The sequence below is a fragment of the Pleurodeles waltl genome, chromosome 6, assembly GCF_031143425.1.
Source record: "Pleurodeles waltl isolate 20211129_DDA chromosome 6, aPleWal1.hap1.20221129, whole genome shotgun sequence".
Lineage (NCBI taxonomy): Eukaryota > Metazoa > Chordata > Amphibia > Caudata > Salamandridae > Pleurodeles > Pleurodeles waltl.
In genome coordinates this window covers 465,369,348-465,395,561 of record NC_090445.1, presented here as the reverse complement: position 1 = coordinate 465,395,561, position 26,214 = coordinate 465,369,348, and the positions used below count along the sequence as shown (strand labels likewise).

General features: G+C 42.2%; 1 protein-coding gene across 2 annotated transcripts in view; it reads right to left on the bottom strand.

Annotated features, from left to right (window-relative positions):
• The window catches only part of C4BPB (complement component 4 binding protein beta), a 146,625-nt gene that overhangs the window by 41,948 nt on the left and 78,463 nt on the right, over positions 1-26,214 (bottom strand). For both annotated transcript variants that reach the window (XM_069242410.1, XM_069242411.1), the window contains exon 5: positions 9,355-9,539. In XM_069242410.1, coding sequence (XP_069098511.1) covers positions 9,355-9,539 — 185 coding nt within the window. The remainder of the gene's footprint in view (positions 1-9,354; positions 9,540-26,214) is intronic.

The window sequence follows — 26,214 nt, the reverse complement described above, 5'->3', positions numbered from 1 at the left end:
AAACGATTTATAGCAGCAGGGATATATGCCATCTATAATGAATGGAACAAATACTCAGAGAGAAAAGCTGCAGAAAGAATTTGACAAATAGATAAGGATAACCTGCAAGCAGTTAGAAGACCTAGGTCTTTTAAAGCATGACCAGGTTCAGTTAGGCGCTGTACTACAGTTAAATAGAGCTTTACAAACTCTTCCAGCAGGTAATGTGCCTGTCAACTTTTGAATGGAAAAGCCATTTTTGAGCCTTACAATTTGACTCTAACACATAAAACAATGGCTAAAAAGAATCTACAAACACATATTTGAGTATCAAACAAATGGAAGAAATACCATTTTAAGGTATACAAAATCCACCTGTATTATGGCTGATACAAGGAGTTATTTACATGCCTATCACAACTTTTAATTTTTATTATTGTCAGAAGTAGACTTCATTAGGCTGATACAAACAAATGCTCAATTCACATCTACTCCATTAGTGGAAATTTCCCTTTTCTTACATGTGTTAAATTAAATTAAGATTAGCCTGTGTTTATCACGGTTTCCAGCTTTAGGAATCCACTAAGTCATTCACTACTGTGCAATTTAGTTTCATTGGATGTCACATGTATTGCTTGATGCCTTGATTGAATTGTGTTCCATCGGCTACTCCAATTTCATCCATACCCACAATCCACAAGTTTTAAATAATGTTTTTTATTTATGGTTAACCAATAACAGTGGTGCTGTCATCTTCCACCTGATGCAACAAGGAAATCATCAACATGTAGTACATGTATCCAGCTGAGCAAAAGTGCAGAGAAACCCCAGCGAACTGTCTGAAACAGGAGTGGCTTTTTTAACTTAGTGAAAACTAGATGTTGTCCTTTCTGAAAATGAATGCTCTGCAAGTAACACAAGTCTTCTGGTGCATGAACGGTCCAACTACAATTATTTTGGACCTATATCTTGAGCAGCCCTCAGTGGCTTTTTTAGACATGGAAGTGCTCCTGCAACCATTGCTTTCACACCATAGATAACACCGAGCAATGTATTTGTCACTACTGCAAGATTATCATAGGGATGGATCAAAATAACCAATGTCACTCTTTGAAGAGGTTCCTGAAGATTAGTTCACATCAATACTCTTGTTCTAGCCTCTCAATGAAGCACCTTCATCATCATCCCGGAGAACTTTAGAAGTACAACCACTTCCTGGTCTATCCACTCCAAGAGCCAAAAACAGCATGCATGCCTTAAATGTCTTTTTCCACCACTAAGTATATGCTATGCATGAACGCGGGTCACTAAAATATCCTCAGATGACGACTAAGACAGGAAACATGCACAGGATCTTGTCCCCATTACAAAGATTGTGTCACAAAGAAGAACATTTTAACAACTATTTTTCTTTCTCTTTTTAAAGCCATATTATTGTTCCAGTTTGGAATGTTTAGTATCATGCCTGGTCTTTATAAGTGCCAAAACACATCTCTTCTTGACAGGCATCATGACATAAAATGTATTTTATGATAATGTCTTTTACATAATGTAACATTTCAAATGTTACTCCTTATACCTTGAAACATGCAAGGTTTAGAAAAAGTAGTCATGCTAAGCGTGCTGACTCATTTTATGCTTTTTTATATTTTTTTTATGTTTAACATAAACACATTTGATTTGTATGCTTATTTTACAGATTTCTTTTTAGATACAAAAGTCTAATGTTATACCAAATTATAGATGCATAGATGGAAATGGCCTGCTGCGCTGTTTTTCTTTGTTACACTTCTTAATCTGCATGCTGAAGTCCTATCTGTGGGTGTGCAGAAACCCTTCAGAAATAGCAAACTTGTCTGCAAGATAAGCAGGCAGACTTATTGTGATGGCTATGTAAATGATGCAGCAGGTTTTAAAGATGGTGTAGGCCAGCAAAGAGAGCCAATTGAGTTCCATTAGGATGGTGGTGGTGATGTGATCATATTCCTTGAGGTCCTAGATGAGGCTTGCTGAGCCATGAAGAATGCCCTTAAGGGGTGCTAGTGTTGAGTATGGAAGGCCATGAACCAAGATCCAGATGCAAATGCACAAGGGCTTGAACATCATTTCTGAATTCATTTTCTGGAAGAAATGTTTCACTTTATTTAGAAGAGAGAGTTTGTCCCAGGCTGTCTTGATGTTTTTGCAGTGTGTTCCTTGAAGGTGGAGTTGGTGCCCAGGATGAAAAAAGGGGATCAAAGCCATCAAGATTCATGTAATTTACCAGGTTTTTACTGTTTATTGTCTGTTGGTCTTGCAAATAACAGAAATTCTTCCGGTGAGCTTCAAGTAGGCACTGGACATCCAGGGCTGGATGGTGTGGAGGCAGTGGTTAATTTGTAAATAAAAACATGCTAGTGCCCAAAGCTGTCCTCTGGAACACGCTTTAAATGTGACAGCACAGAATACTGAGGCAGCGTAATCCTAAAGCCATCTTGTACCTCTTTAATCCATTTACATCCACCCCATGCCCTTCAGCTCACTCTTGCAGCGTTCTGCTTTCTCCCTTTGTGACACTTTTTCGTTTTTCTCTTCCTGTGTCTTTCCCATATGTGTCTTTTTCTCAAAGTAAATTCTTGAGGCAGAAAAATAAGTGCTGGCCCTAAAACATAAGTGCTGGCAGCCCCCACCGGCAACCACTGGCTCAAATTAAGCACTTTATGAAGGAAGTGTTTGAAGAGTAGGATGTCTGAAGAAGAGGAGGCTTTCAAGCAGAGTTGTTATCATCAGCACACTGGTGAATCTTGATAATGTTATCTGTCAGTAGAGCACCACACGACTCCATGTAGCAGTTGAAGATGAAAGAAAGCTGCATGGAACTCTGCGGGACTCCTCAGGTGACAGGGCTCTTTTGGGATCTGGAAGTGTCCATGTGAACAAACTGGTTTTAGTTGGAAAGGTAAGAGGAGAACCACTGAAGGACATTGCCAGTCCATTCCCTTCCATTCTACAAGGTGTAAATAATGGTGGGATGATCAATTGTGTGAAAGACACTTGAGGATCCAGAAATACCTTAGTTATTATTTTGCAGTGCTCCCCAAAAAGCTAATTTTGTCCACAACATTTAAATATTCAATATGATAAATTCCGGCTATTGATTCAACCACATTTTTCCCATGAACTAGATGATAGGCATAGTAAGCGCCTGTCTTATATTGACAAAGCCAAGTCTTTGAATGTCATGCCATATCTGTAGCAGCATGCTCAACTTAAAGTGCAGGCTACCGGCCCTGGAAAAGAGATGGAAATGCTTTGCAAAACAACTAGGAAGTTTGTATGGGCTTACTATAAATAGTATTAAAGGGAGGGTTAGGCTACTAGAGATCAGTTCTTGGGTTACATCCCTGAAGGGTTGTATTTCATTTTTTCTGATCCCTTATGAAGGTTTTTGTGTCTTGTAGTTACAGAATATAGGTGGAATTCTGAATGGCAGAAGAGGCTGGGAGCAACTCAAGACTGAGGCTGAGATAGCAACAGGGGCTACTCCACAAACAGAAGTAACTCCTTTCAAAAATAAAAAAAAAACAATAGTAGTTTCCCTTGCCTACTTTGACCTAAGGATGATAACCTTAATGCTTGTGGTGTATCCGGAATATTTGATTTAATATACAGAAACAAATGACAGGAATGTAGAGAATGTTGAAATGAGGGAAAAGAAAAAATGGCCTGAGATCACATTCAGGCCATTTGTTTTGTGTTGCAGAAGAAAAGGTCGTTAAGGACTTTGTGTGATAATAGATATTAGTTGTATAGTCACCAAATGGAATGTGAATGAACGTCTAGAGAAGAGGCAACAAAGAAGTCCAGCTAGTTTCATTAAAGGGCAAATAAGGTTGATCCAAGAAACCCATGCCCCATTTGACAAGTATTGCTAGCTCAGCAGCCGCAGTCAGCAGCTGTGAGATCACAGATTTTAATACATGAGGGCACAGAATGTTCACTGCATGCTTGTCCGATTTCAATGTATTCAAATATAAATCACACTATCTGGGTGGATGGGCTATGGCCATGGTTAAAAATTAGCGAGGAAGTGTGCTAACTGCAGCCAGCAGATGTGGTCCTAATCGTAATGACCCCTTTGTTCCTGTTCGGTTATTTTCAGAGTTGGACAAAATTCATGAACCTTTTATTTTGAGAAACGTCTAGAATATGAAGCTAGGAGTGTTCTGTTACACTAACAGTAGTAGTAGTTGTAGTAAATGCAGAAGTAATAGTAGTAGTTATATTTAAATATTTTTTTACTCTCTGCAGGAATACGGCATAGCCCCTCAACGTATTTGCAGCCATTTCACGATCTGGAATGCCATTACCTTTCCTGTTGCTAAATCTCTCCATCATAGGTGGACAGATGGAAGCATTTTCAAGTCAAATTTAGGAACAACCAATGTGAAAGCAGGGCATTTTATCTCACATATTAACTCCGGATCTACTTTGGTAGTATTTCTGGCTATAACATTATTGTATCCAAAACCAAACTGATGAACTGAAACCTGAATCAATCAATCACAGCTTTTGTAAAATGCAGCACTACCACCCCTAAGGGTATCTAGGTGCTGAGGGTCTCTTGTCTCCATTGCAAATCCACATCTTGGATCTCCTTCTGAAGTCTGCCAGGGAGAGAGATGTTTGGAGGTGAAGGCTGTTCCAGGAGTTCCAGGAGTTGGCTGCTGTGTAGGAGAAGGAACAGCCTCTGCTGCTGCTGCGATGGACGAGGGGTGTGTGTGTGTGAGGTTTAGCGAGTCGGAGAGTAGTTGTCTTGTTGGGACATAAAAGGTGAGTTGATGGTTGATGTAGGACGGCCCTAGGTTGTGCGAGTGTGAGGATTCTGAATTGATTCCTGAGGTGTGGGGTGATGCTTGAGGGCTTGGGGAGGCTGGGTCTGGCTCCAGTGTTTTGTATAGTATGGAGTCTTTTAAGTAGCAGGGAGGACACTCCAGCATAGAGAGCATTGCAATAGTCGAGGCAGCTGGTGACCAGCTGATGGAAACATGCAAAATGTACTATGCTGAAGGACTGTGGTCTTTAATAAAATCAAACCATAATATAACACTCTATTTGACTGGTTGTACATATTCTGTTAAAATGAATGCACTTCCAAAAATATTATGCCAACACCTACTCGTCAATTTCGCCTATGACTAATTAGAAAAATTAAGCTTTAGGCATTCCTATGGGAAAGTGACAATTCACACATTCGAAGAAAACACCCTGCTGACATGTTGAAGACTGCACCCTCTCATAGCCAGATTTGGCTTTAGGCTACTGGACTAACCATTCTTTTGTGATACAGTTTCACATCACAGGCTACTTACATGGATATAATTAATTAAAGTAGCTGAAGAATATCCAATATTTATATTCAAATACTGTATGGTGTTAAGAGTTTTCTGAAAGAAATACCCTAGTTTTTCAAGGCAAACAATGAGATGGGGGAATTTAGATCATTCACTCCTACAACTAAAAGGACCTAGCTGTTTTGGGAAATTATCGTCATATGTGAGATATGTTTTAAATAGATGGCCATAGTTAGAACTTTGCAAAAGTGAACAAAGACATTGGGTCCTAAATTGTTTGTATTTTCAGATCAGAGTGATGCTTGTCAAACCGAATATTTAGTTATTTTGTAAGTTTAATAGCACAGGTCTTTAAAGATGAGCTGCGCGTGGATACAATCACTTAAAGATTTCTAAAGGGATTCAAAGTTTACGAAACAAATGCCAGAGAGAGGCTCCCTGAGTTAGTGATTGGAGATAAAAAAAAAGAAGGATTGCACTGATTGTACGACATCATTACTATGTTCTTGCGAGACTATTCTGTTGAAAGTGTTTTAGGGATTTGACCAATGTTGAAACATTGATGTCAATCATGCCCGTTTGTTTTTTTCTGTATGGTGTATGAGAAACACGTGTCAGATTTTGCAGCATTTGCATAGTCTATCGTACATTAAGAATGTATTTGAGAAATAAGCATCTAGCAATTTTGTAATAGGAAAACCACAACTTTTTGAATCGCTGTTGTCCGTTGCAGAAAATAAATATGCTGAGTTATTGTGAAAGGCTTGAAAGAGGTAAGCCTACTTCACTAAGCATAGCAGATAAAAGGTGTGCATAGCAAGGAATTAAATTTACTCCTTATTGCTCGTAAGCAAACGCCCATGAACAGGATGCAAACTTGTCTTGGTCTGGGCCTAGAGATCAAATTAGTATTTACTGTACACACTAATTACAACTTGGGCGGGCCTCCTTTCCCACTGTTTTTCCTCTCTTTTTTAGTTCCTCAGTTGTTTTGTACTAACCGCGCATTTACTTCTTGTTTTGGTATCCACGATTTAGATTCCTTTTCTGCAACTGAATTTTTGGTTTGAACCAACTGATTTGTATCTTTATTTTGGAGTATGAAGCTCAGATAAGTAGACATCGAACTCTTTAATAACAGCGTCCAGAGAGTTAGTCCAATAAATATATCTGAACCTAATGAGGACTATGGTCTTTGCAAATTGCTATCATAGCTGCTAATTTCCAATGCCTGGCTTAAATGCTGATATGAGGATTAAAAGAGGTGGTCTTTTGGCTCCAATAATGCTCCGCTTCATCTGATCTTCTCCAGATATCCTTTGTTTCCCTGCATGAAAGAGGTCATAACATTTGTACATTCCCCTCCTAAAGGACCTCAGTAAAAATACTATGATCAACAACAGTGGGTGCCTCAAATCAAAGAACCAAAATGTTTTAATTGTTCAATCATAACATCATCATCACTGATCATAAATATATCACCTAAAGTAACACCAACAAGCGGAAAATCCATGTCTACCAATCTGAGACTCAGAGTTTTCTGTGTATGAATGCTATGTCCTGGTGGTCATTTTTATTTAGTCAAGAATAAATGGAAAGTGAAGACCTGTGCTTTTAACACAAAAGAACAGTAAAAATGTACTGAACAAACAATACATAAATAATATGTCATACTATGCTATAATATGTATAAACATTGTATAGTGTGTACCTACAGTCAAGGGTGGCTTGGTGCTGGGACAACAAGGAGGGAAAGGAGAGAGGGTACAGGCAAATGAAACGTTTCCTTGAACATCCAGGAATTTAAAAGCTTCCTGAACCTTAGGAATTTAGGTTGCAATCTTTAGCCCTGGGATCCTCAATTAGTTGGTAAGAGAGAATCTGAGAGCTTGAGGAAGAAAATATCTCTTAATTCTGCTTGCTACACAAAGTGGAACCTATTTATGAATGGATTTGTGAATAAAACAAGTCTTTTAAAAAAAAGCATAAACCTGAGAGATATATACACATTTCTACACCATTTATATATTATTATCATTGCTGTATTTGAATGATTTGTAATTTGTGTAAAGAAGTTGCAGGGAGCCCCAAATACAGGGAGTTTTTGTAGTCCATTCGGGACTAGGTACCCGCACTGCAATAGCCACTTTCAAAGTCACAGGTGACAACAGAGGAGCAGCCTTCCTAACGAAATTCAATATGCCTAAGACACTTAGGCATTGCTGCCTTGAACTGGGGGATCATGGACAGTTGATTGGCTACCTCAATGACCAGGCTCTTGGCAGAGGCACCAGGGCCAAGTGGGACAGTGAACCCCAACAGCCAGTGGGTTTCGGGCTTAAAGATCTGTCTGGTGATTGAGAATGACCAGTCCAGTCCTATCAGCGTTTAGCTTGAGGAAGTTAGTGCCCATCCAGTTCCAAATGAACTTCAGGGTAGATTGAAATTCCTGAAGAGACAAGCAGTATCCTTAAACTAAAAAATGTGACGAGTCATCAGCGTAGTTGTGGAATCTACAACCCCAACTAGCTATGGTTTAGATCATTGGGCAGATGCAGACATTAAACAGCCAATGAGATAATGATGTGGCCTGGGGAGCCTCACCGATGACATGGGTCTTAGAACAGGAATACAGGCCTAACTGCACCTTCTGTGTGATGTCTCCTAGGAGGCAGGATAACCAATTCAGAGTCTTACCTGATAAATCAGACACCTTCAGACGATTCAGTAGATTCATGTAGTTGAAAGTATCAAAGGTGGCCAATACATCGAGAACTTACACAATATGCTATGTTTTAACATTATTTAAATGGCGTCAAGTTCCAAGGCATTGAACAAATCAAAGGAGGCAGTGAGAGCACTGGAGATCCTTAATGATGGTCTGTTTAGTCCTCTCATAATTGAGAACCAAACAATCTGTTATCATCAAACGTTTTTTACCCTTCTCTCTTGTTAACGTAATTTCTGTTCTATTTTTGTACACGGAGGCATGCATCTGAGAGACTTCTTGACAGACTCCATTCACACTGTGGTTCTGAAAGAAGCACTTCATAGTTTGCTGCCAGTTGTAAACAAAGATTAGATCAGCTAGCAGAAGTTGAAATTCAAAAGAATGGCAATGAATAATCTACTTTTTCAAGACTTGTTAAAGGTTATCACAGAAATATTATGCTATAGATTATCTGTTCATACTGCAAGGACTCAAAAGCTAACTTTATCTGCATCAGCCCTTCTGTGCATTGACTACTTAAGGAAGATATGAACCTTGATTATGTTGTTTGGATAGCTTCTGCCTTTTGACAGATTTGTGTTTCTAAAAATGGCACCCCTGAATATGACCCTTCAAGGCACTTCTTGCATAAAACAATGAGATAATCACCTGACTCGAACATGCATATGAAGACGAGATCTTTGATTCCTGCTCCATGTATATTTGAGTATCTAGGGCCTGATTTAGATGTCTGCAGATAGGTTCCTAGTTTGCAACGGTGACAGATATCCTTTCTGCCAAAATCTAAATACCATCGTAAACAATGGTTTTTCGTTTTTGGTGGATGGAATATCCGTCACTGTTGCAACAGAATAACCCGTCTGCTGAGATCTAAATCAAGCCCTAATGGGAGCTCCAGATGGAGCCCTATCTTGAGAAGCTTTGTGCCAGAGTTTGATATTTAGGGTACTGAACAAGAGATATTCTTTGCGCCAAGTTGAGTGTTGTCAACCTATGATTTCGATTTTCTTTGACAGTATTTTGGGCATTTAAAGCAAATTGAATAAATTCAAGTTGTAAATTCGGTTTGCATTGTTACAGCAAATAAAAGTGGCGGGAAGGTGTAATGGAAAAAGGAGAGGGGAATTGGAGAATATTGCAATTTTGGCAGTGAAATGTTCTATCTTGTTGGATGAATTTACATACTAGATAATAGTTGCTACATAATGACCATCCAGTTAAGTAGGAGGGCAGTATAAGTGACCCAAATGTAAACAGAGCATATTTCCTTGATCAAGACTGCCTGAAACACACCTCCATAAGAATACTCACAATGCACTTTGGTGGTTCTGGTACCCAGGTCTCCGCTTGTGTGCAGGTGATAGTTCTACTGCCCTCCAACAGAAAATGTGGGTAGCACTGGAACATAGCCTTGTCTCCAGGAAAATATTGTGTCTTCAATCCTGAAGTTACTTCACCATTGAGCAAATCCAAGTTTGGACACCCCGATTTAGTTTCTGAAAGAAAGGTACAGTATTCAGAAATAACAGTAATGGTTATTATTGTGTTAGAAAAGCAGCCTAAAGCAGTCTAAATCTATCGGCCAGATCCACACCCAGCCTTCATTGTGGATGACCCTTGATGGCAAATGGTGTCTAATGAGGCAAGGGAAATGGTGCTAATGAGTTCTCCGTGGGCCCTATCTACGACCCTCCTTCCAGAGATTTTAACTTACTACAAACCAACCAGTGTCACCTGAAATTCATGTAGGCTGGGTCTGATGGCACAGCAGAGTAATGCATCCACTTTAGGGGTTTGTTTGACTACTAAGGTCATTAGGTGACATCCTGGCAGTCCAATCAGTGTTTCATCCTGTTAAGGTTATTTAAACGAGTACCACTGAGTTAAAGTTTTAAAAGCACATGTAACACAGAAAGCCACTAGCTGTACATAATATCTGTTTTTACAGCACTTAGCAATGGCAACGTACATCATGCAGGGCTACAGCAAACACAAGACCATATTACTCTTATGCTGTGTACAGCCCACTTTATGTTTATGTTTAGGATGTATAAAGAACATGACTCTCCCCAGACGGTTTCCAAGTGCGGAACCAGACAGAAACATCAATGTAAAGGTGAACTAAGCTTTTCAGAGCCAGATTTATAAATATCTCCTCTCTTGGACTGTGACATTGATGAGAAGGAAGAACATTCAACACCTATCTCGCTTATCTAAATGTAGGCATTACATCCATATTTGCTCCTCAGGATCTTAACTCTGTATTAGCGAGGTATTGCTTCCAGTGGAGCTTCCTCCTCGGGGACGGAGGTTTTGCACTCCACAAGCTGAAGTTGTTTTAAAGGCTGCCTGTTTAGTTTTTTAAATGTACATACCTAGACTACACATTTTGCTTTGTTATTGATATTAACTGACCCTAAACAAATTATTTTCTGTGACAAATGAAAGTTGTAACTCTTCTCGGTTTACATTTAGAAGGTATGTGACAGGAATCGATGTTTGTTAATTAAACTGGCTTGCTCCTCTTGCTATATAAAACCCAGCTTTTACGCCCCACCACTTTCAAATGTCACCAGCCACTACTGATACCTTAATGAAATTACTGAGGTACTGCGGGCCCGTGCCTGTGAAAGCTTGAAAGCATCTTTAATGTAATTCCCTTCTTAATAGGTAGCAAATGCAAAACTGCAAGCTTGGCGGAGACAGATTGGCAATTGGGCAGAGGGAAGCAGCAGTGCTGCTGCATTTTGACCTACCTATAGACATTAAATCAATGCCCGAGAGGCAACCAGTTTTTAAAAATTCCCGTAGTCCTAGTGGTATAAGATGGTTGCGTGGACTACTGTTTTCTGAGGGAAAATGGACAAAGTCCAAGGTAACTTTCTGAGGCATCTCAGCAGGCCAAAAAACAACCAGCTGATTTGTTGATATGAGCTTCCATGGTCAGATCTGTCTCCATCCACATTCCCAAGATTTTTTTACCATTGTCTCCAGAAGCAACAGCAGGCACAATACTTTTCTTTCCACTTTGCCACATCAAAGACGAACAAAAAACACGTCTGTTATATCTGATGTATTTGCACACTCTTGCTTTAATATCAAATTCTACATTGCTATGAGCAGGCAAAAAGCCATCAATAAACAGAATTGACAGTGTAATTACTAAATGCCCATCTTGTAGGTTGATTAGAACTAAGACTGGCACTCACAAGCGTGTAAAAGGCTAGAGAAGGCTGACCTTTTCCCACACTGTATGTATTCTTTCTTGTGACCCGACACAACATTTCACACTCAAACAAACCAATAGCTAAAGCAGGCCCGCCCCAAAGGTCTGTTCTCCACCTCTCCCAGATGATCTCTCCAACCCAGAAGCAATGCATCAGTCCCCACTGTTAGCTTTGAGTGGAGTAAAGAGAGGGACATGCCACTGACTGGTCCATCAGCCACCACTGCAGGTCATTTGCAGTCTCCTCTGAAATCTGAACATGGATGGGGAAATGCCCCTGATGATATCCCCACTGGAACTTCAGATCCCATTGCAGAACTAACATATGCCATTTGAAATGCTTGTCCAGCAGGATGCAGGAGGTCATCACTCCCAGCAACCTCAGAATAGTGCTAAGGTTGAGGATAGATGCTGAAACATCAAGATCACAGCCTAATTGTCCTGGGCTCTCCTCTCCAGGGAAGGCATGAAACTGCACTGTATTCAGAATAAATCTGATGAAAGGGATAGTCTGCGAAGGTGTTAGGTGTGATGTCGGCATATTGAGAGTGAATTCGAGGTTCACCTTAGTCTGGAGGTGATTGATTGCCTACGATGAGCCAGCATTCGGCAGCTAGTCATTGAGGTAGGGGAAGACTGGTACTCCTGTGCTCCGTAGATGTGCTGTATCCACTGTCATTACTTTTGTGAACATCCAAGGGGCGTCGGTGAGGCGTAAAGGGACCACAATAAACTGAAAGTGCTCCAGTCTCACCATAAACCTCAGATGCCTGTGGGCCCGCAGAAAGGGGATGTAGAAATAAGCATGATGCAGGTGCAACACTACCATCCAGTTCCCAAGGACAAGGGTAGACAAGATTAAGGCCAGAGTGAGCATCTTGAATTGCCCTTTCTCAGGAAGCCATTGAGATGGCAAAGGTCTAAAATAAGCTGAAAGTTTCTGTCCTTCGACACCAGAAATTAGCCGGAGTAGCAACCAAAGCCTGCATCTGATGCCAGGACCACCTCTATGACCTCTCTGGGCAAAGGGCCTGCACATAATGCTGAAAAAAGAACAGATTTTCCTCGGTCAGCCACAGTGAAGGTGGTGGAGGGTGCAGTGGTGGGGGGGGGGGGTGGAGAAATGGAAGAGCATAACCATGCTGGATGCCTTGCGGGCAAAGTAAGCCAGCTGATCACCTTGTAGGTCCCACTTGCCCGAAGTGATGGCTTCCCACCCTGGAATAAAATGTTGAATCCTGTCTCTAATAGGGTTGCTGTACACTTTGAAGGCACACTAAAGATGTTTCATGGCTGAGGCAGGTGGAGGGGATGGGGACTGGGCTGCACACTACTCCTGTTGTTCACGTTGTCTGTTTGTACTGTGGCCTCTGCCACAAAAATGCTGCAGGCTGCTGGATTAGTGTCATGGGTGAGTTCTGGTGGTAATGAAAGCCCTTTCCATAGCAATGAAGGGGGGACTAGTGGAGCTCCTCACCACTGAGGCAGACAGGCCCAAGAAGCATGGAGTGGCCCTGTTGTCTTTAAATCACCGTGGAGCCAATTCTGCCTTCTTTCCAAAGAGGTGAGAGACATTGTCAGAAATTGGGTTACTGGTTGAGGGGGTTTAAACCCTACTCAAGCAGAAACCACAATCCTTGTCAGGGTGAAGTCACACACCCTAAATCAGCCTGTGCTCAACCTTCAGGTAACTTGCCACAGAGCAGTCAGGCATAACGCAGAGACAATGTGTAAAGAATTAATTCATGCAACACCTCAAACAGTAACACAGTGAAAACATACCACACAAGGATCCCACACCAGATTAGAAAAACAGAGCCATTTGTAATCAGTAAAACAAGACCAAACCTAAAAAACTCCAGTCAGTAGAACCTGAGAGATTCAATATGAAAGATTTGAGTAAAAATAGTGCCAAAAGGCGTAAAGTGCTAACTGTGGATATCTGGTCATGCAGGACCAGGGCAAAGTTACAAGTTCAGGCTGACTGCAGTGGAGCACTGACCGGCTACAGGGACCCAGTTAGGCCCACTGAACAAAGTACCTTAGGTCCTGGTTGTAGAGCTTTACAAGGTTCAGAGGCAAGGATGCATCATGCAGCCGAGGCGCTGCGTCGGTCCTGAGCTGCTGTGGTGCTTGAAGGCGAGGTCCTGGGCTGAACTGGCTCCATCTCCCACACCTTCTGGCCAGGCTAAAACTCAACCAGAGTGGCCTTCTGGTCATACCACTGTTTCATTAACTCCTGGCTTCAAAGTTCTTAGAAGCCTTCTTCCAGAACATCTGCATTTGGTTGCAGAGGTCTATCATGTAGCTAACCACATCCTGAGGGGGCTTCTTGTGGGACTTGCCCCCATCACTCCTTCACCAAACTGAGAGGACCCCTCACACAGTAACCATAGAGGAGTTTAAAAAGGCTAAACCCTACTCCCTTCTCTGGGAGTACCCACTGTGCATACCTCCCTGTATGCACAGAGCAGGCATGGCAAGAGAATGTCCCACTTCCACCTCACAGGTTTAGAAAGGCCCATAATCATGCCGTTGAGGGTATTGTTGAACCTTTCATCAAGCCCATTAGCCTGGGGAATGGTAAGGTGTAGACAACTTTAGGTTACCCCACATTCCTCCCACATGGACTTCATGTACACAAAAATGAAGTTGGTGCCCCTGTTAAACACCACTTCCTTGGGGAAATCTACTTGGATAAAAATTCCCATTGGGCCCTAACCACTACAGATGTAGTCATGGACCTCAGAATGATGGCTTCTAAGTACCAGGTGACATTGGCCACCAAAATCAGGGTAGTTGTGGGGTCCAGGGGGCCAGCAATGTCAATGTACACCCCCAAAGGGGGTGCCAAAGACAGGCATGGGATTGTCGCGTAGGCTCCCATTATTCTAATGAGACTACTGGATTTTGAGTGTCAGAATCGCCTGCGGCGTGGGAGACTAAGTCTAACCCACTGCGGGCGACACCTGTTGCTCCAATCCGGGTTTTGCTCTGGCTAACCAGCAGCGCCCGATCTCCACCCAAGGGTAGAGATGACTAGGCAGCCGAGCGCATGACATACTTGGCTTCTCAGGGAAGTCGTGGTCACTCAGGTCTCATCCGTTACTCTCGTTTACAATTCAGTCTCATATATAAATGACATACAGAGGCAGTATATGTTTCAATAATGGGTTTAATAAAACGACTGCATCTTAGATAGCAAAGCGTGAGCTGCAATAACCAGGACGACACAACATGACAGTATTAAAATTGTGACGAGAAGAGTGAAGCATATAAACAATGCTATCATATTGTCACTATAGTCAATGGACTAGCTCCTACCTAGGCTAGGATAGACCACAGCATGTTAAGCTCTAATTCTGGGAAGACATCAACCCCCATACTTGAGCAAAGGCCTGCAGTCTGCGTTAGCATCTGTAGCTAAGCATTCAGCAATCGGCATACAATCTTCGTTCCCTGGCTGGAATCTCCCTCTACCGTGTAAGGGACAAGGAAGGCTTTTTATAACAACACAGCTGATCGTCTGAGAAATGTCCCTACGTAAGGATGTGTATTTTCTACGAATGTTGGAGACCAAACTTCTACCACGTTCACCAGCAATGCATCGTGCTGTAGCCTTGGAAGAAGCACAGAGTGATCAAGAATGTCTTGTTTGAGAACAGAGTGCTGGCCTAGGCAAAACAGTTAGATAAACGGGAAATGAAACTAGACCGTAAAAATGGTTATTGTAACAATAATAAAACAAAGTTGAATAAAATATATCTAGGTTAAAGTGCACAGCAGCATAGTGTGTTAAAATACCGTGCATGGAGCTATAACTAAAATGGCTGCACAATAGGATTTAGGGAAGCCTTAAGCTCTCTCTTCCCTTCACAGAACTCATCCTTGGAGGATTCACCTTCAGCTTGCCATCCTGGAAGCTCAGGCAGGTCTCCTAGGAAGACAATGTCCTCACTACTCTGCTCTGGTGACCCATCCATTGGTACCTGAAGAGGTTCAGGGGGCAGTTTCCCATGCCCCTGCCCTTTCCCTTTATTGCAGCTGCCTGGGATGGTGGCACACTGCCTATGCTGGAAGTATTGGAAGGTATATGGGCTTTACACACTGTCTCTCTGTCACCAAGGGATAGCAAGGAAACCTCAGCTGCCCCTCATACTGACTGAGACTATCTCTTCCCCAAGCACTATACTGGCCGACCCTTGGGACTGGCCACTACTAGAGGGCAATGCTGTCTTGGAACACTTGGCATCTCCCTTGGTATGCACATACTGGTAGCACCCACAGCACTTAGGTGCAAACTTATCAGTACTAGTATCTACAAAAACTTTCTCTTGATGACCAGATTGAGAATGGGTCCCTTTCCTCTCTGAAGTATTTTGGGGGCCGTGTGAGAACTCTTTCTTGTTTTTATCTACCCCTTCCTTCTTCTGGTGGGAACCCTGACCACCCTTTTGGGAGTTCCCCCAGATATCTTCTTGTGGACCCTGGTGCTTCACCTGGAATCAGAGAACTTACTGTCCAAAAGGTTTTCACATAGATCTGCAAAACAAAGACTGAACATGCTCTCTATAGCAATCAGATTGTACAGCCCTTGGTAATCTTTCACTTCACTGCTCTTCACCCAACCACCCAGTACCTTGCAAAAATGGCCCACACAATCCATGAGGCTGGGGCAGCTTCTGACTGTCCTTAAACATTTGCATATACTTTTCTGGGAACAGACCATATTTTCTGGTCAGAGTTTTCTTCATGAAGGGATACTTCATCCTGTTCCCTTTCCCAGGGGCTAACAGGGCATCCCTCTTTTCATTGGGAATATGCCTCCAGAGACTGCCCCCCAGCCCTTCTTAGTGACTTGGTTCATCTCTAAAGCAACCTTGTAGGCCCCAAACCAGTTATCTATGTCACCCCATACAAAAAAGTAAGGCACCAAATCTTTTGGGATGTGAACCTCTTTTCTTAAGTGGACAAAGGAGTAATCCTGCAACCATTGCAGCTAGATGCTGAGGCTTGTCTAGCTTTGAGCTCCAGCAGCATTTTCATTTCTGCAAAGGACCGTCCCAATCAGCCTTAGCCTCAAGACTTCCTTCCTTCTACCTCCAGTTTCATTTTGGCCAATTGCACCTTGAGCTCCCTTTTTGCCCTCCTGTCTTCCAACTCTTCTGTGGACAGATTATTTGAAGACATAATGCTCTCGCCCTCACAGTGGGCTCCCTCTCAGTGGGTAGGTGGTTTCCCTCTTCTGAGAGCTCCTGCTCCAGGCCCACAGACGGGCCATCTTCTACCCCTAAATCAAGTGCCTCCTCATCAGGATCTTCCTCATTAAGATCTTCCTCCTTTGACTCCCCAGGAATGGATTGCATCCTTGTGACTGCCTCCTCAAAAACACAGAGGGCTATCTGAAGGTCATGCTTTGTGGCCTTCTTTCCTGCATTCAGACCACACTCCTTGCAGCGTTTCTACAGCTCTGCCCTGCCAAGGATGTCCACATTGAGCATCTCCATCTTCATGGTACAAGGCAAAGAAACTTACATTTAGAAAAAGGAAAAACAGCCAACCGGAAACTTGAAAGAATATAAAAAGTCTTGAGTCAATCTCAGATTACTTATCTAGGATTTTCAGAGTAACACAAAATCACTGTATGATACTGCATAAACACAAGTTCAAATTTGCACCACTGAACGTCAATGTAAGAAACTGGTTAACTCATGAAGGGGAAAGTGAAACCCTACTCAAGCAGAACCCACAATTCTTGTCAGAGTAAAGACACAAGAAGCAAACCCCAAAATAACCTGTGCTAAACTCTCTGGTAGCTTGGAACAGAGCAGTCAAGCTGAACTTAGAGACAATGTGTAAAGTATTTAAGCAGCAATTCAAACAGTAGTAAAGTGAAATACAACACAATAAAACATCCCACACCAATTTAGAAAAATGGAGTAAAACTTAATAAATAATTTAAGACCAAAAAGACAAAAATGCAATTAATAATAAGTGGAAATAGCACCAAAAAGCACAAGGCACCAGCTGTGGTTATGTGGTCGCACTACACCAGGACAAAGTCAAAAATTTAGGCCAACCGTGATGGAGCACTAGCTGGCTACAGGGATCCAGTGAGGCCACTGAACAGAGTACCTTAAGTCCTGGTTGTGGAGAGATGGAGAGTTCAGCATTATAAATGCTTTGCACAGCAGAGGCAATGCAAGGTCCTGGTGTGGAGATGCATCATGCATCGGCGGTTCCGGGAAGTTGCGAGGCTGCAATGTGAAGTCCTGAATCATAGTGGAGGATGCCGTCCATAAGGGGCTTGCAATGCAAAGTCCTGAATAGAAGATGTCCTGTGCACCAACTGCTTTCAAAGAAGTTGTAGGGCTTGTGATGCAGAGTCTGGCATTGTTGCTGAGGATGTAATTGCTGAAGGGTTTGTGATGCAAAGGCTTATGTTGACGATGCGTTGAGCAGCGGTGGCTCCGATGTGTTGCAGGCTGCAATGAGAAGTCCTACATCAGGGCTGTGTCAGGCATCGGTTCCAATGTGGAGTTCTGTGAGGCGATGTGTCGCACTGCATCAGTTCTGCTTGGACTACAACTTGGCTGGCAGAACACCTTCAGTCCCACTTCCAAACGTCCAAGACTTAGATGGCACCACTTGGGAGGCAAGATCTACAGCTGACAGAGTTCAGGTGCTGGGCTCAAGTTTGTGGGAGCCTGTTATGTCCTTGAGGCTCTGATCACAGGACCAGGCCAACTAGCCCTTGGAGTCTATCAGGTGGTTCTGGGTTCAAGGTGCAGGTCCGGTGCTTTTCACACAGGCAGGAGGGCAGCAGGGCAGCAAAGTAGCACAGCGGTCCTTCTTCTAAGTCTTCCACTGGTCCTGATGTGTTCTGAAGAGTTGAGTCAGAGGTTCCACCCACTTTGAAGTAAAAGAAGATTCTGGAAGTTTCCTACCCCCTGAGGTGTTCAGAACTTTCTGCCTCCTACCCCAGCCCCAGATTGCCTGGAGTCACAATAGACTAGTGTCAAACCCTTTGTGAGTATGCTCTAGCAGAGCCTTTGTGATGTTCAAGTGTGGTAGATGGAGGGTATTCTAACCTTTCAACACAGGCACACACTCCTTCGGAAGCAATAGCCCTCATGCATCATCATCGGGCTCTGCTCCACGTCAGACTGGTACTGCAATGTCTGACGGGATCCTACATCGGACCGTCTTGCCATAAAAAAATATTTATGTCTTAGTACCAACAAGTCTAAGGTTACTAAGAAACAGCTGGAGGGATGAAAAATGAAAAATAGAAATTAAAATTGGCTTGGGTACCTCCTCAGTATAAAAATATTTAATAAATGAGCAAGAACCCAGTCAATATTAAAAGCATTGGAAAGGAGAAGAGGAATTCATGACCCCACACTTTACATCCTCTAGAAGTCAAGCACAGTAATTTTGACCACTACGAAAAGTCGACATGTTTCGTGCCTAAATAATTGTCCAAAACAGATCCACTGGCGCTTCATCAGGACTACAACAATCTTTCTCCAGAACATCAAAAATATAATTACAATATGTTCATTCAAAAAAAGAGAGAAAAAAATGTTTTTACTCACTCCAGGTCTGTGTCAACTAGCACAAAACTACTGGTAACCTGTGGAAACAAAGACATGTATGCCAAAAATAAATGCAAATCACATCTGAAACGTTATATTATCAGAAATGAAAGGTGACATGGACAAAATTGGAAGTGCAGTACTACAACATCACTCATCTGGTATTAATGGCTCAATAAAATAAGTGCTTACTGGCCATTGTCAGAAGAAGAACTACTTCTACTGGAAACATAAACCAAAAATCATTCAGAATATCTACAGTGGTGTTTAAAAAAAAAAGAAGCTTATCCAAATAAATTATGCATGAAACAGAACATTAGGAGAAAATATCAGAGTATGTACTTATGCAGATGTTAATGCTCTCATTATCTAATAGCATAGAAATGTCCTAACTGGAATTGTGCAATTACACTGTAGAGAAGGACAAAAAGAGAAAAAGAAGAAAAACTATTAGTGACATAGCACTATATTTAATCCATAAATAGGACCATTTAAATCTCAGTGTGCATTATTGTCACATAAGGAGAAGGAACTATTGGTTCTTTTTTACAAATGATTTTCTATTGGCAGAATCTTTATTGCCTAGGTTTAGCTTCAGCCACATTCATTTTTACCTTACATCACAATCATTCAATTCCACACCAAACTTTACCCACCTACTCATCCAACTAGGACATATCTTAGTGGCATGCTTCCTACCCCTCAGCAGTTCAAATGGAGAAATCTGGGTAGATGATTGCGTACTGGTCCGGTAAAATCATAACATAAACAGCACCACATTGATCACAACACATATGTTGGTGATGGCCCACCGAAAACACTGCACTAGCACCCAGAACATGTGCTCTACTTGACCATTACTTTGGGGATGGTACAGAGACATTGTTAAATATTTAACATTACCAGATTTAAGAAACTTGCCCACCTTCTCATTGACAGATTTAACACCATTATCATAAATAGGAAATTGAGGATATCCTTCACAAAAAAAAGATTCTTTAAGAAACTCAATTACTGCTGTTGCATTTGGTTCTACCACAATCTTTATCTCTGGCCATTTGGAATACAAATCCATTGCTACCAACACAAAACGAAACTGGCTTGGTAACCTATTGAAAGGACCAACCAGGTCAATACCAACCTTCTTCCAGGCTCTAGATGGACAATTAATAGGCTGCAACAAGGGTTTTTTAACTCCTTTTTTGAACTAGCACATAGTACACATTCTCCTACAAAATAACCAACTTCCTTGTTCATTAAAGGCCACCAAAATGTTTGTCTTAAATCATCTTTTAGTGAAGGGGCTCCTAGATGTCCCACATGAGCAACTTTTATGGACCTGAACTTCAAACCAACCAGAGGTACCAACTTGCCCCCTTAGAAAAAGACCCTCATCATAGACAAGCCATCAGATACCTTCCAAAAAGTTTGATAAGAAATAAGAAAGTGATATTCTCTGTGGGCCAACCGTTGAAGAGCAAGACATTATTTCCTTCATAACCCCATCTGACTCTATTTCATTATTCGACTCAGACTCTGAAACCACACACATTTCTTCAATGCCCAAAGCGGCAACCAAACAATTCTCCTTCATAATGTCTTCACCGTCATCCGTACTATCAGCATGTAAAGCAAACCTAGACAGAAAATCAGCACAAACCTTCTGTCCTTCTTGAATGTGCACACTGTCGAAATGGTACTGCTATACCTTTGTTATCAGTCTGTACATTCTGGGGGTCTGTTCTTTGATCCTTTCACCAGATATGATAACCATCAAAGCTTATGATCCATTTTCACAGTGAACCTTGTTTCTCAAATGTACTGTAGAAAGGTGGGTTTCAGCATCCCTCAATGCCCTGGAGGCAGAACAAATGGTGTTTTCTATTTCATCATTTTCCTGGCTAAGGATGGCCCCCAGACCATGCTTATAAGCATCAATAGTAGCCTAACAAGGAAGCTTATAGTCAAATGGATTGCGGAAGTTTGAACTGGCCAGCCACTCAAAAGACTTCTGATATGTGGCATCCCATTTGAATGTAACGTCTTTTTTTTTCAGGAGTACAGTCAAGGGTTTAATGTGTGAAGCATAATCTGGGATGAAACGAGCATAGTACTATCACATGGCCATGAATGATTAGTGCATATTTTTATCAGTAGGAGCCCGTACATCAATTATTGAGCTAACCAGACTAGGTCTTGGCTCTATGTCATCTTGACAAACAACATGTCTCAAATATTTAACTCTGTTTTAGCAATTGTTGCACTTCCCAATCTTAAAAAAACACTCCTTTTTCTCACACTAGGGTTAACACATGATCAAGAATAGCTTTGTCTTGAAATGTGACTACCCCTTTTATGTCCCTAAATACCCGGTACATTATTCTCTGAGACAGGGATGCCACTGAGGTTTACATGAACGGCATTGTGCGATATTAGAAGGTGCCAATGGGAGTCTCAAAAGCTGTAAAATGCCTGGATTCTGGTTCTAATACAACCTAGTCCTATGTTGTTGCGTAGGCTCTAAATATTCTAATGAGACTACTGGATTTGAGTGGCAGAATCGCCTGCGGGGTGGGGGACTGAGTCTAACTTACTACAGGTGACACCTGTTGGCCTCATCCGGGTTTTGCTCTGACTAAATAGCAATGCCTCACCTCTACCCTAGAGTAGGGATGATTGGGCAGCTGAGCGCATGACACAATTGACTAGTCATGGAAATCGTGGTCACTCAGATCTCATCCGTTTCTCTCAGTTACATTAGTCTCACATATACAAGGACAGTCTGAGGCAGTATATGTTTCAATAAGGTTTTAATGAAGCAACTGCATCTTAGATAATAAAGCATGTACTACAATAACCAAGATGATAACGCATGAAAGGATAAGAATTGTGACAAGGAGAGTGAAACATAAAAATAATGCTACCATATTGTCACTAGAGTCACTACTATAATTCCCAATTAGGCTACATCAGAGCACAGCACATTAAGCTCTATTTCTGCCCTTCAGGTTCCCCTGGGAAGACATCACCCCTCATACCTGAGCAAAAGGCCTGAAGTCTGCATAAGCAGCTGTAGCAAAGTGCTCAGCAATCAGCATGCAGTCGTGGTCATCTGGCTGGAATCTCCCTCTAACATGTATGGGACAGAGAAGTGTTTTTATAATAAAACAGCTGATGTTCCGAGAAAATGTCCCCATGTAAGGATGTGTATGTTTCTATGAATACCAGAGACAAAGCGTTACCTCATTTACTGGCAACCTATCTAATGCAGCCTTGAGAGAAGCACAGAGTGAAAGAAATGTCTTGTTAAGAACGCAGTATTGACCTAGGCAATGAACAGCTAGATAGAGAAAAATAAAACAAGACCACAAATGCAGCTATCGTTAAGGTAATAAACGGAGCTGAATAAAATATATCTAGGTTAGAGTGCACAGCGGCAGGCCTAGTGTGCTACAATAACATGTATGGAGCTATAACTAAAATGGCAACACAACAATGCTGGGGCTAGGTCTAACTTAGCGAACCATTTTGCATCAGCCACTACAATGAGGAGGACAGATATTTTAGAAAGGGGATGTGAATCGATCCAAATAGCCTTATTAAGACTATGTAAATCTATACAAAGTCACAATTCACCATTCCTTTTACGATCTACCACCAAGGGTGAGAGCCATAGGGATGACTCAATGAGTTTGATGATTCCATAGTCACATAACTTCATCAATTCTTTCTCAACATTCTCCCTAATTGAGAACAGCACATTGTGTAGTCTGTGCTTCACCGGTATGGACCCCTCTTTGATTTTAATTGTGTGTTGGAACCCTTCAGTGGTTCCCAGTTTATATAAAAACAACTAAGATGATTTTGTGTACAATTTTTCTACTAGCTTCTCCCCAGCTATGGAGACTTGGGCCCTCATTACGAGTCTGGTGATTTAGCCGAAGCCAAGCCGCCACAACGCTGCTAGTCCCACCAGTTCGGTTGGGCCGCCACGCCCGGCAGTGAGCTCCTCTGGTCCGGCGATAGGCATAAGACCGCTGGCCATATTAGGAGGCAGAAAACCTCCAGGCTTTTTGCAGTGGTTGCCCGATACAAAAACCCTGGCAGTAATGAACCCGACAACAGGAATCCCCATTCCTGTCGTCGGCACACGTACCCCCACAGGTCCATAGATGTTCAAACACCCTTCCCACCCATCCACACACTGGCAACCACCCCCCACCTGTCCACACACTTGCAACCACCCCCTCACCCATCCACATACTGGCAAACTCCCCTTAACTGACCACACGCATACATACAAACACCCCACCCGACCAAATGCATACATACAAACACCCCCACTCACTCAGGCATACATACAAACACCCTCATTCACTCTCACACTGACATAGACACTCTCTCACTCATCTGCACACCTTGATACACGCACCACCATTCATCCACATACCTTCATACAAGTACCCCCACTCATCCTCACACCTGCATACAGGCACCACAATTCATCCGCACACCTTCATACACGCACCCCCACTCATCCGCACACCTTTATACACGCACCCCCACTCTTCCGTACACTCCCTGACAAACACTTCCTCTCGCTCGCAAGCACCCAAACAAACACCCCTACTCCCAGGCATCCCAATACACACACACCTACTCGCTCACACCCGACACAGCCCTCTCCCTTCTGCTTCCATTCAGCCACATACGCCCTCCACGCACACATACATACACATACGCACTCACGCACCCCCATACCACTGCACATACACACACATAAAACACACCCTCCCCCCATTACGGATGGTCGACCTACCTGTCTGGACGAGGGGGTCATCTGGGAGGGGATGGGTGTCAGCGTTTCTACTGCCAACCCTGCATGGCACAGTGCCGTATTACATCTTGTAATACGGCAGGCGGAGTCCTTTTGGCATGACGGTGCTGCCGGTGGAAAAGCCTCTCACCCGCCCTCAACTGGCCTGGCAGTGTTGGGTTTGTGGCTGTAATCTGGCGGCCTTTGGTCTCTGACTCGTAATATGGTGGTCATGAGCCTGCCGACACTGGCGGTCTTTTGGCGGCTACCAGCACAGCGGTCTTCCAAAAAGATCTTCAATGTCATAATGAGGGGCTTGGTCTTTGGTGCCAGGCTTCAAGACCATTTTGAACAGACCTTTGTAAAACCACCTCAAAATACACACACCTTAGACCGACACATTTTTCCAAAACGTTTCCTTTTCTTAAATGACAGATCATCTTCAAAAAATCCTGAAAGGTCGATGTGTCACCCTTCAAAGGATACTGGTGCACAAACAGGGGATACCAAAATTGTTCCCAGCCAAAGCTCATTGAATAACTTGTATGATCACAGTTATTCTGGCTCCTGAATCCACTAATAGTTTTGCTGATCTGTTACCTATCAGGATTTCAGCATATGTGTCCACACAGGAAGTAGGATCACCTGTACCTACTATGTTTTCACTAACCACGAAAACCATATCCTGGAGTTCCTCCTGTAGTTTTTTTAAGTGGCCATCATTACCTTCTCCCAGGTTTGTTTAATCTGGCTCTGAAATACTTTGGCAAAGAGGCCCATCTTATTGCAATTTCTGAAAATTACATTAATTGCCGGACGCTGTTTCCGATTTGTGAAATGTGATTCATTGCCATACCTAAAAAAACATCTTTGTTTGTTTTTAACATTTGCTTTCCATTTCTGCCATATAAAGCTCACCACCTCTGTTATTTTCTTCCAATAAATTCACAGAAATCTGTAATGTTTCTATAGCCTTAGCTCAATGCAACGTTTTGCCTAGAGTTGGATCAGCTAAAGGCAATAGTTATTTTTGTACTGCCTTGTTTGTATAGTGACATATGAATTGGCCATGAACCAACTGGTCTGCAAACTTTTCAAAAGGTCAATCTGCCAGCAGTCTTCTAAATGCCGACACATACATATAAACAACTTCCCTAACTTGCTGTTTCCTCATAAGGAATTTTGGGTCACAAAACCACTACACTAGGCTGGACATTTAAAAGCACTTCTATCTTCTTTACACAGTGGGTATATTCATCCATCTGTTCTTTATCCGCTCCTTCCACTTAAGGTAAATGTTTAAAAATGGCACGCTCTTCAAACCCTAAAAAATGTAATAATATTTTTTTTCTGGATCTGGATGAAATCCTGAAGCTCCTATTGCCCCCAAATAAGACTCAAAAGCATTAAACTAGTTCCACCGCACCACTTGGCTTTCCCCAGGTGATTCTAAGAATGGTGGTGGTGGATAAACTGATTGCTTGATGAAAAACACATATTTCCGCGGAAATAAAGAATAAAATTCACACTCAAATATATTTTGGCAGACCACCCGATGAATAGACAGAAAGTTCAGATGCAAATAATGATAGTGTGTGTAAAACACAGATTGTTTGATGATGAGTCAGTTGGAACAAAATACATAAGTGTGCCCGTCACTCAGAAATCCAAAGTTGACACTGCATACAATAGTGTGCGTATGATCATAAGTGTGCATCACTGATTGAGGAAAAAAACAATATATATAATACCTAGTGGCAATCGCCAACAGGTACTTATAGTTAGCACCCAGTTTCTATAGAAAAAACATTTTTTACTTGCCTATATCTTTGGTGCCAAATGATGAATCTTCACAAAATTTTCCAAGAAAATACAACGCTTACTTCAGCTGTTGTCTGGAAAGTTTTAATGTAATGCATCAAGCAAGGCCAAGAAAAAGGGGTGTTCCAAAAAATGTTTTCTCCGTGTTAACTTGAATAGGCATTTTGAATACGAATAGAGGCCGAACCGCTGGATGGAAGTACACCAAATTTAGAAGAAAGCTAGCTCTTGGTCCAGAAAGATCCCTTTTTAGGTTGAGCGTAAGCTTACAACTTCTCGTATACTTTTAAGTATACTTCTTCTGTGGGCTTAAAGCCATTTAATTTGTTCATTTCAGTGTCATTTAATCCTCCTTGTTTTCTAGTGGTCAGTCATGCCTCTTTGTCCCTCCTTTTCTCTTTGGGAGCAGGGACCAACTACTGTATAATTACGCTTTGTCATGTTCATCTGTTCTTTGGAGGACTTTTCTTCTCTTCTTTCCCTGCTCGTGTTTGGTGAAGCTTCCCTTTTCATTTGTATAGCATTCTTGCTGTCAGCTTAGCTTCTCTGTAAACAGAGCTGTAAATCAGGCAATCTTTGTCACATTTGCTCTTTGTCGGCTCTCTGCGCTCTCTCTCACTGCTCTCTTTCAGCTGCCTAGCTCCCGCTTTTCTTTGGCTTGGATTCTCTTTGTGCCTGCGTGCAGTCCCCGGTGGGGAGAGAAAGGGTGG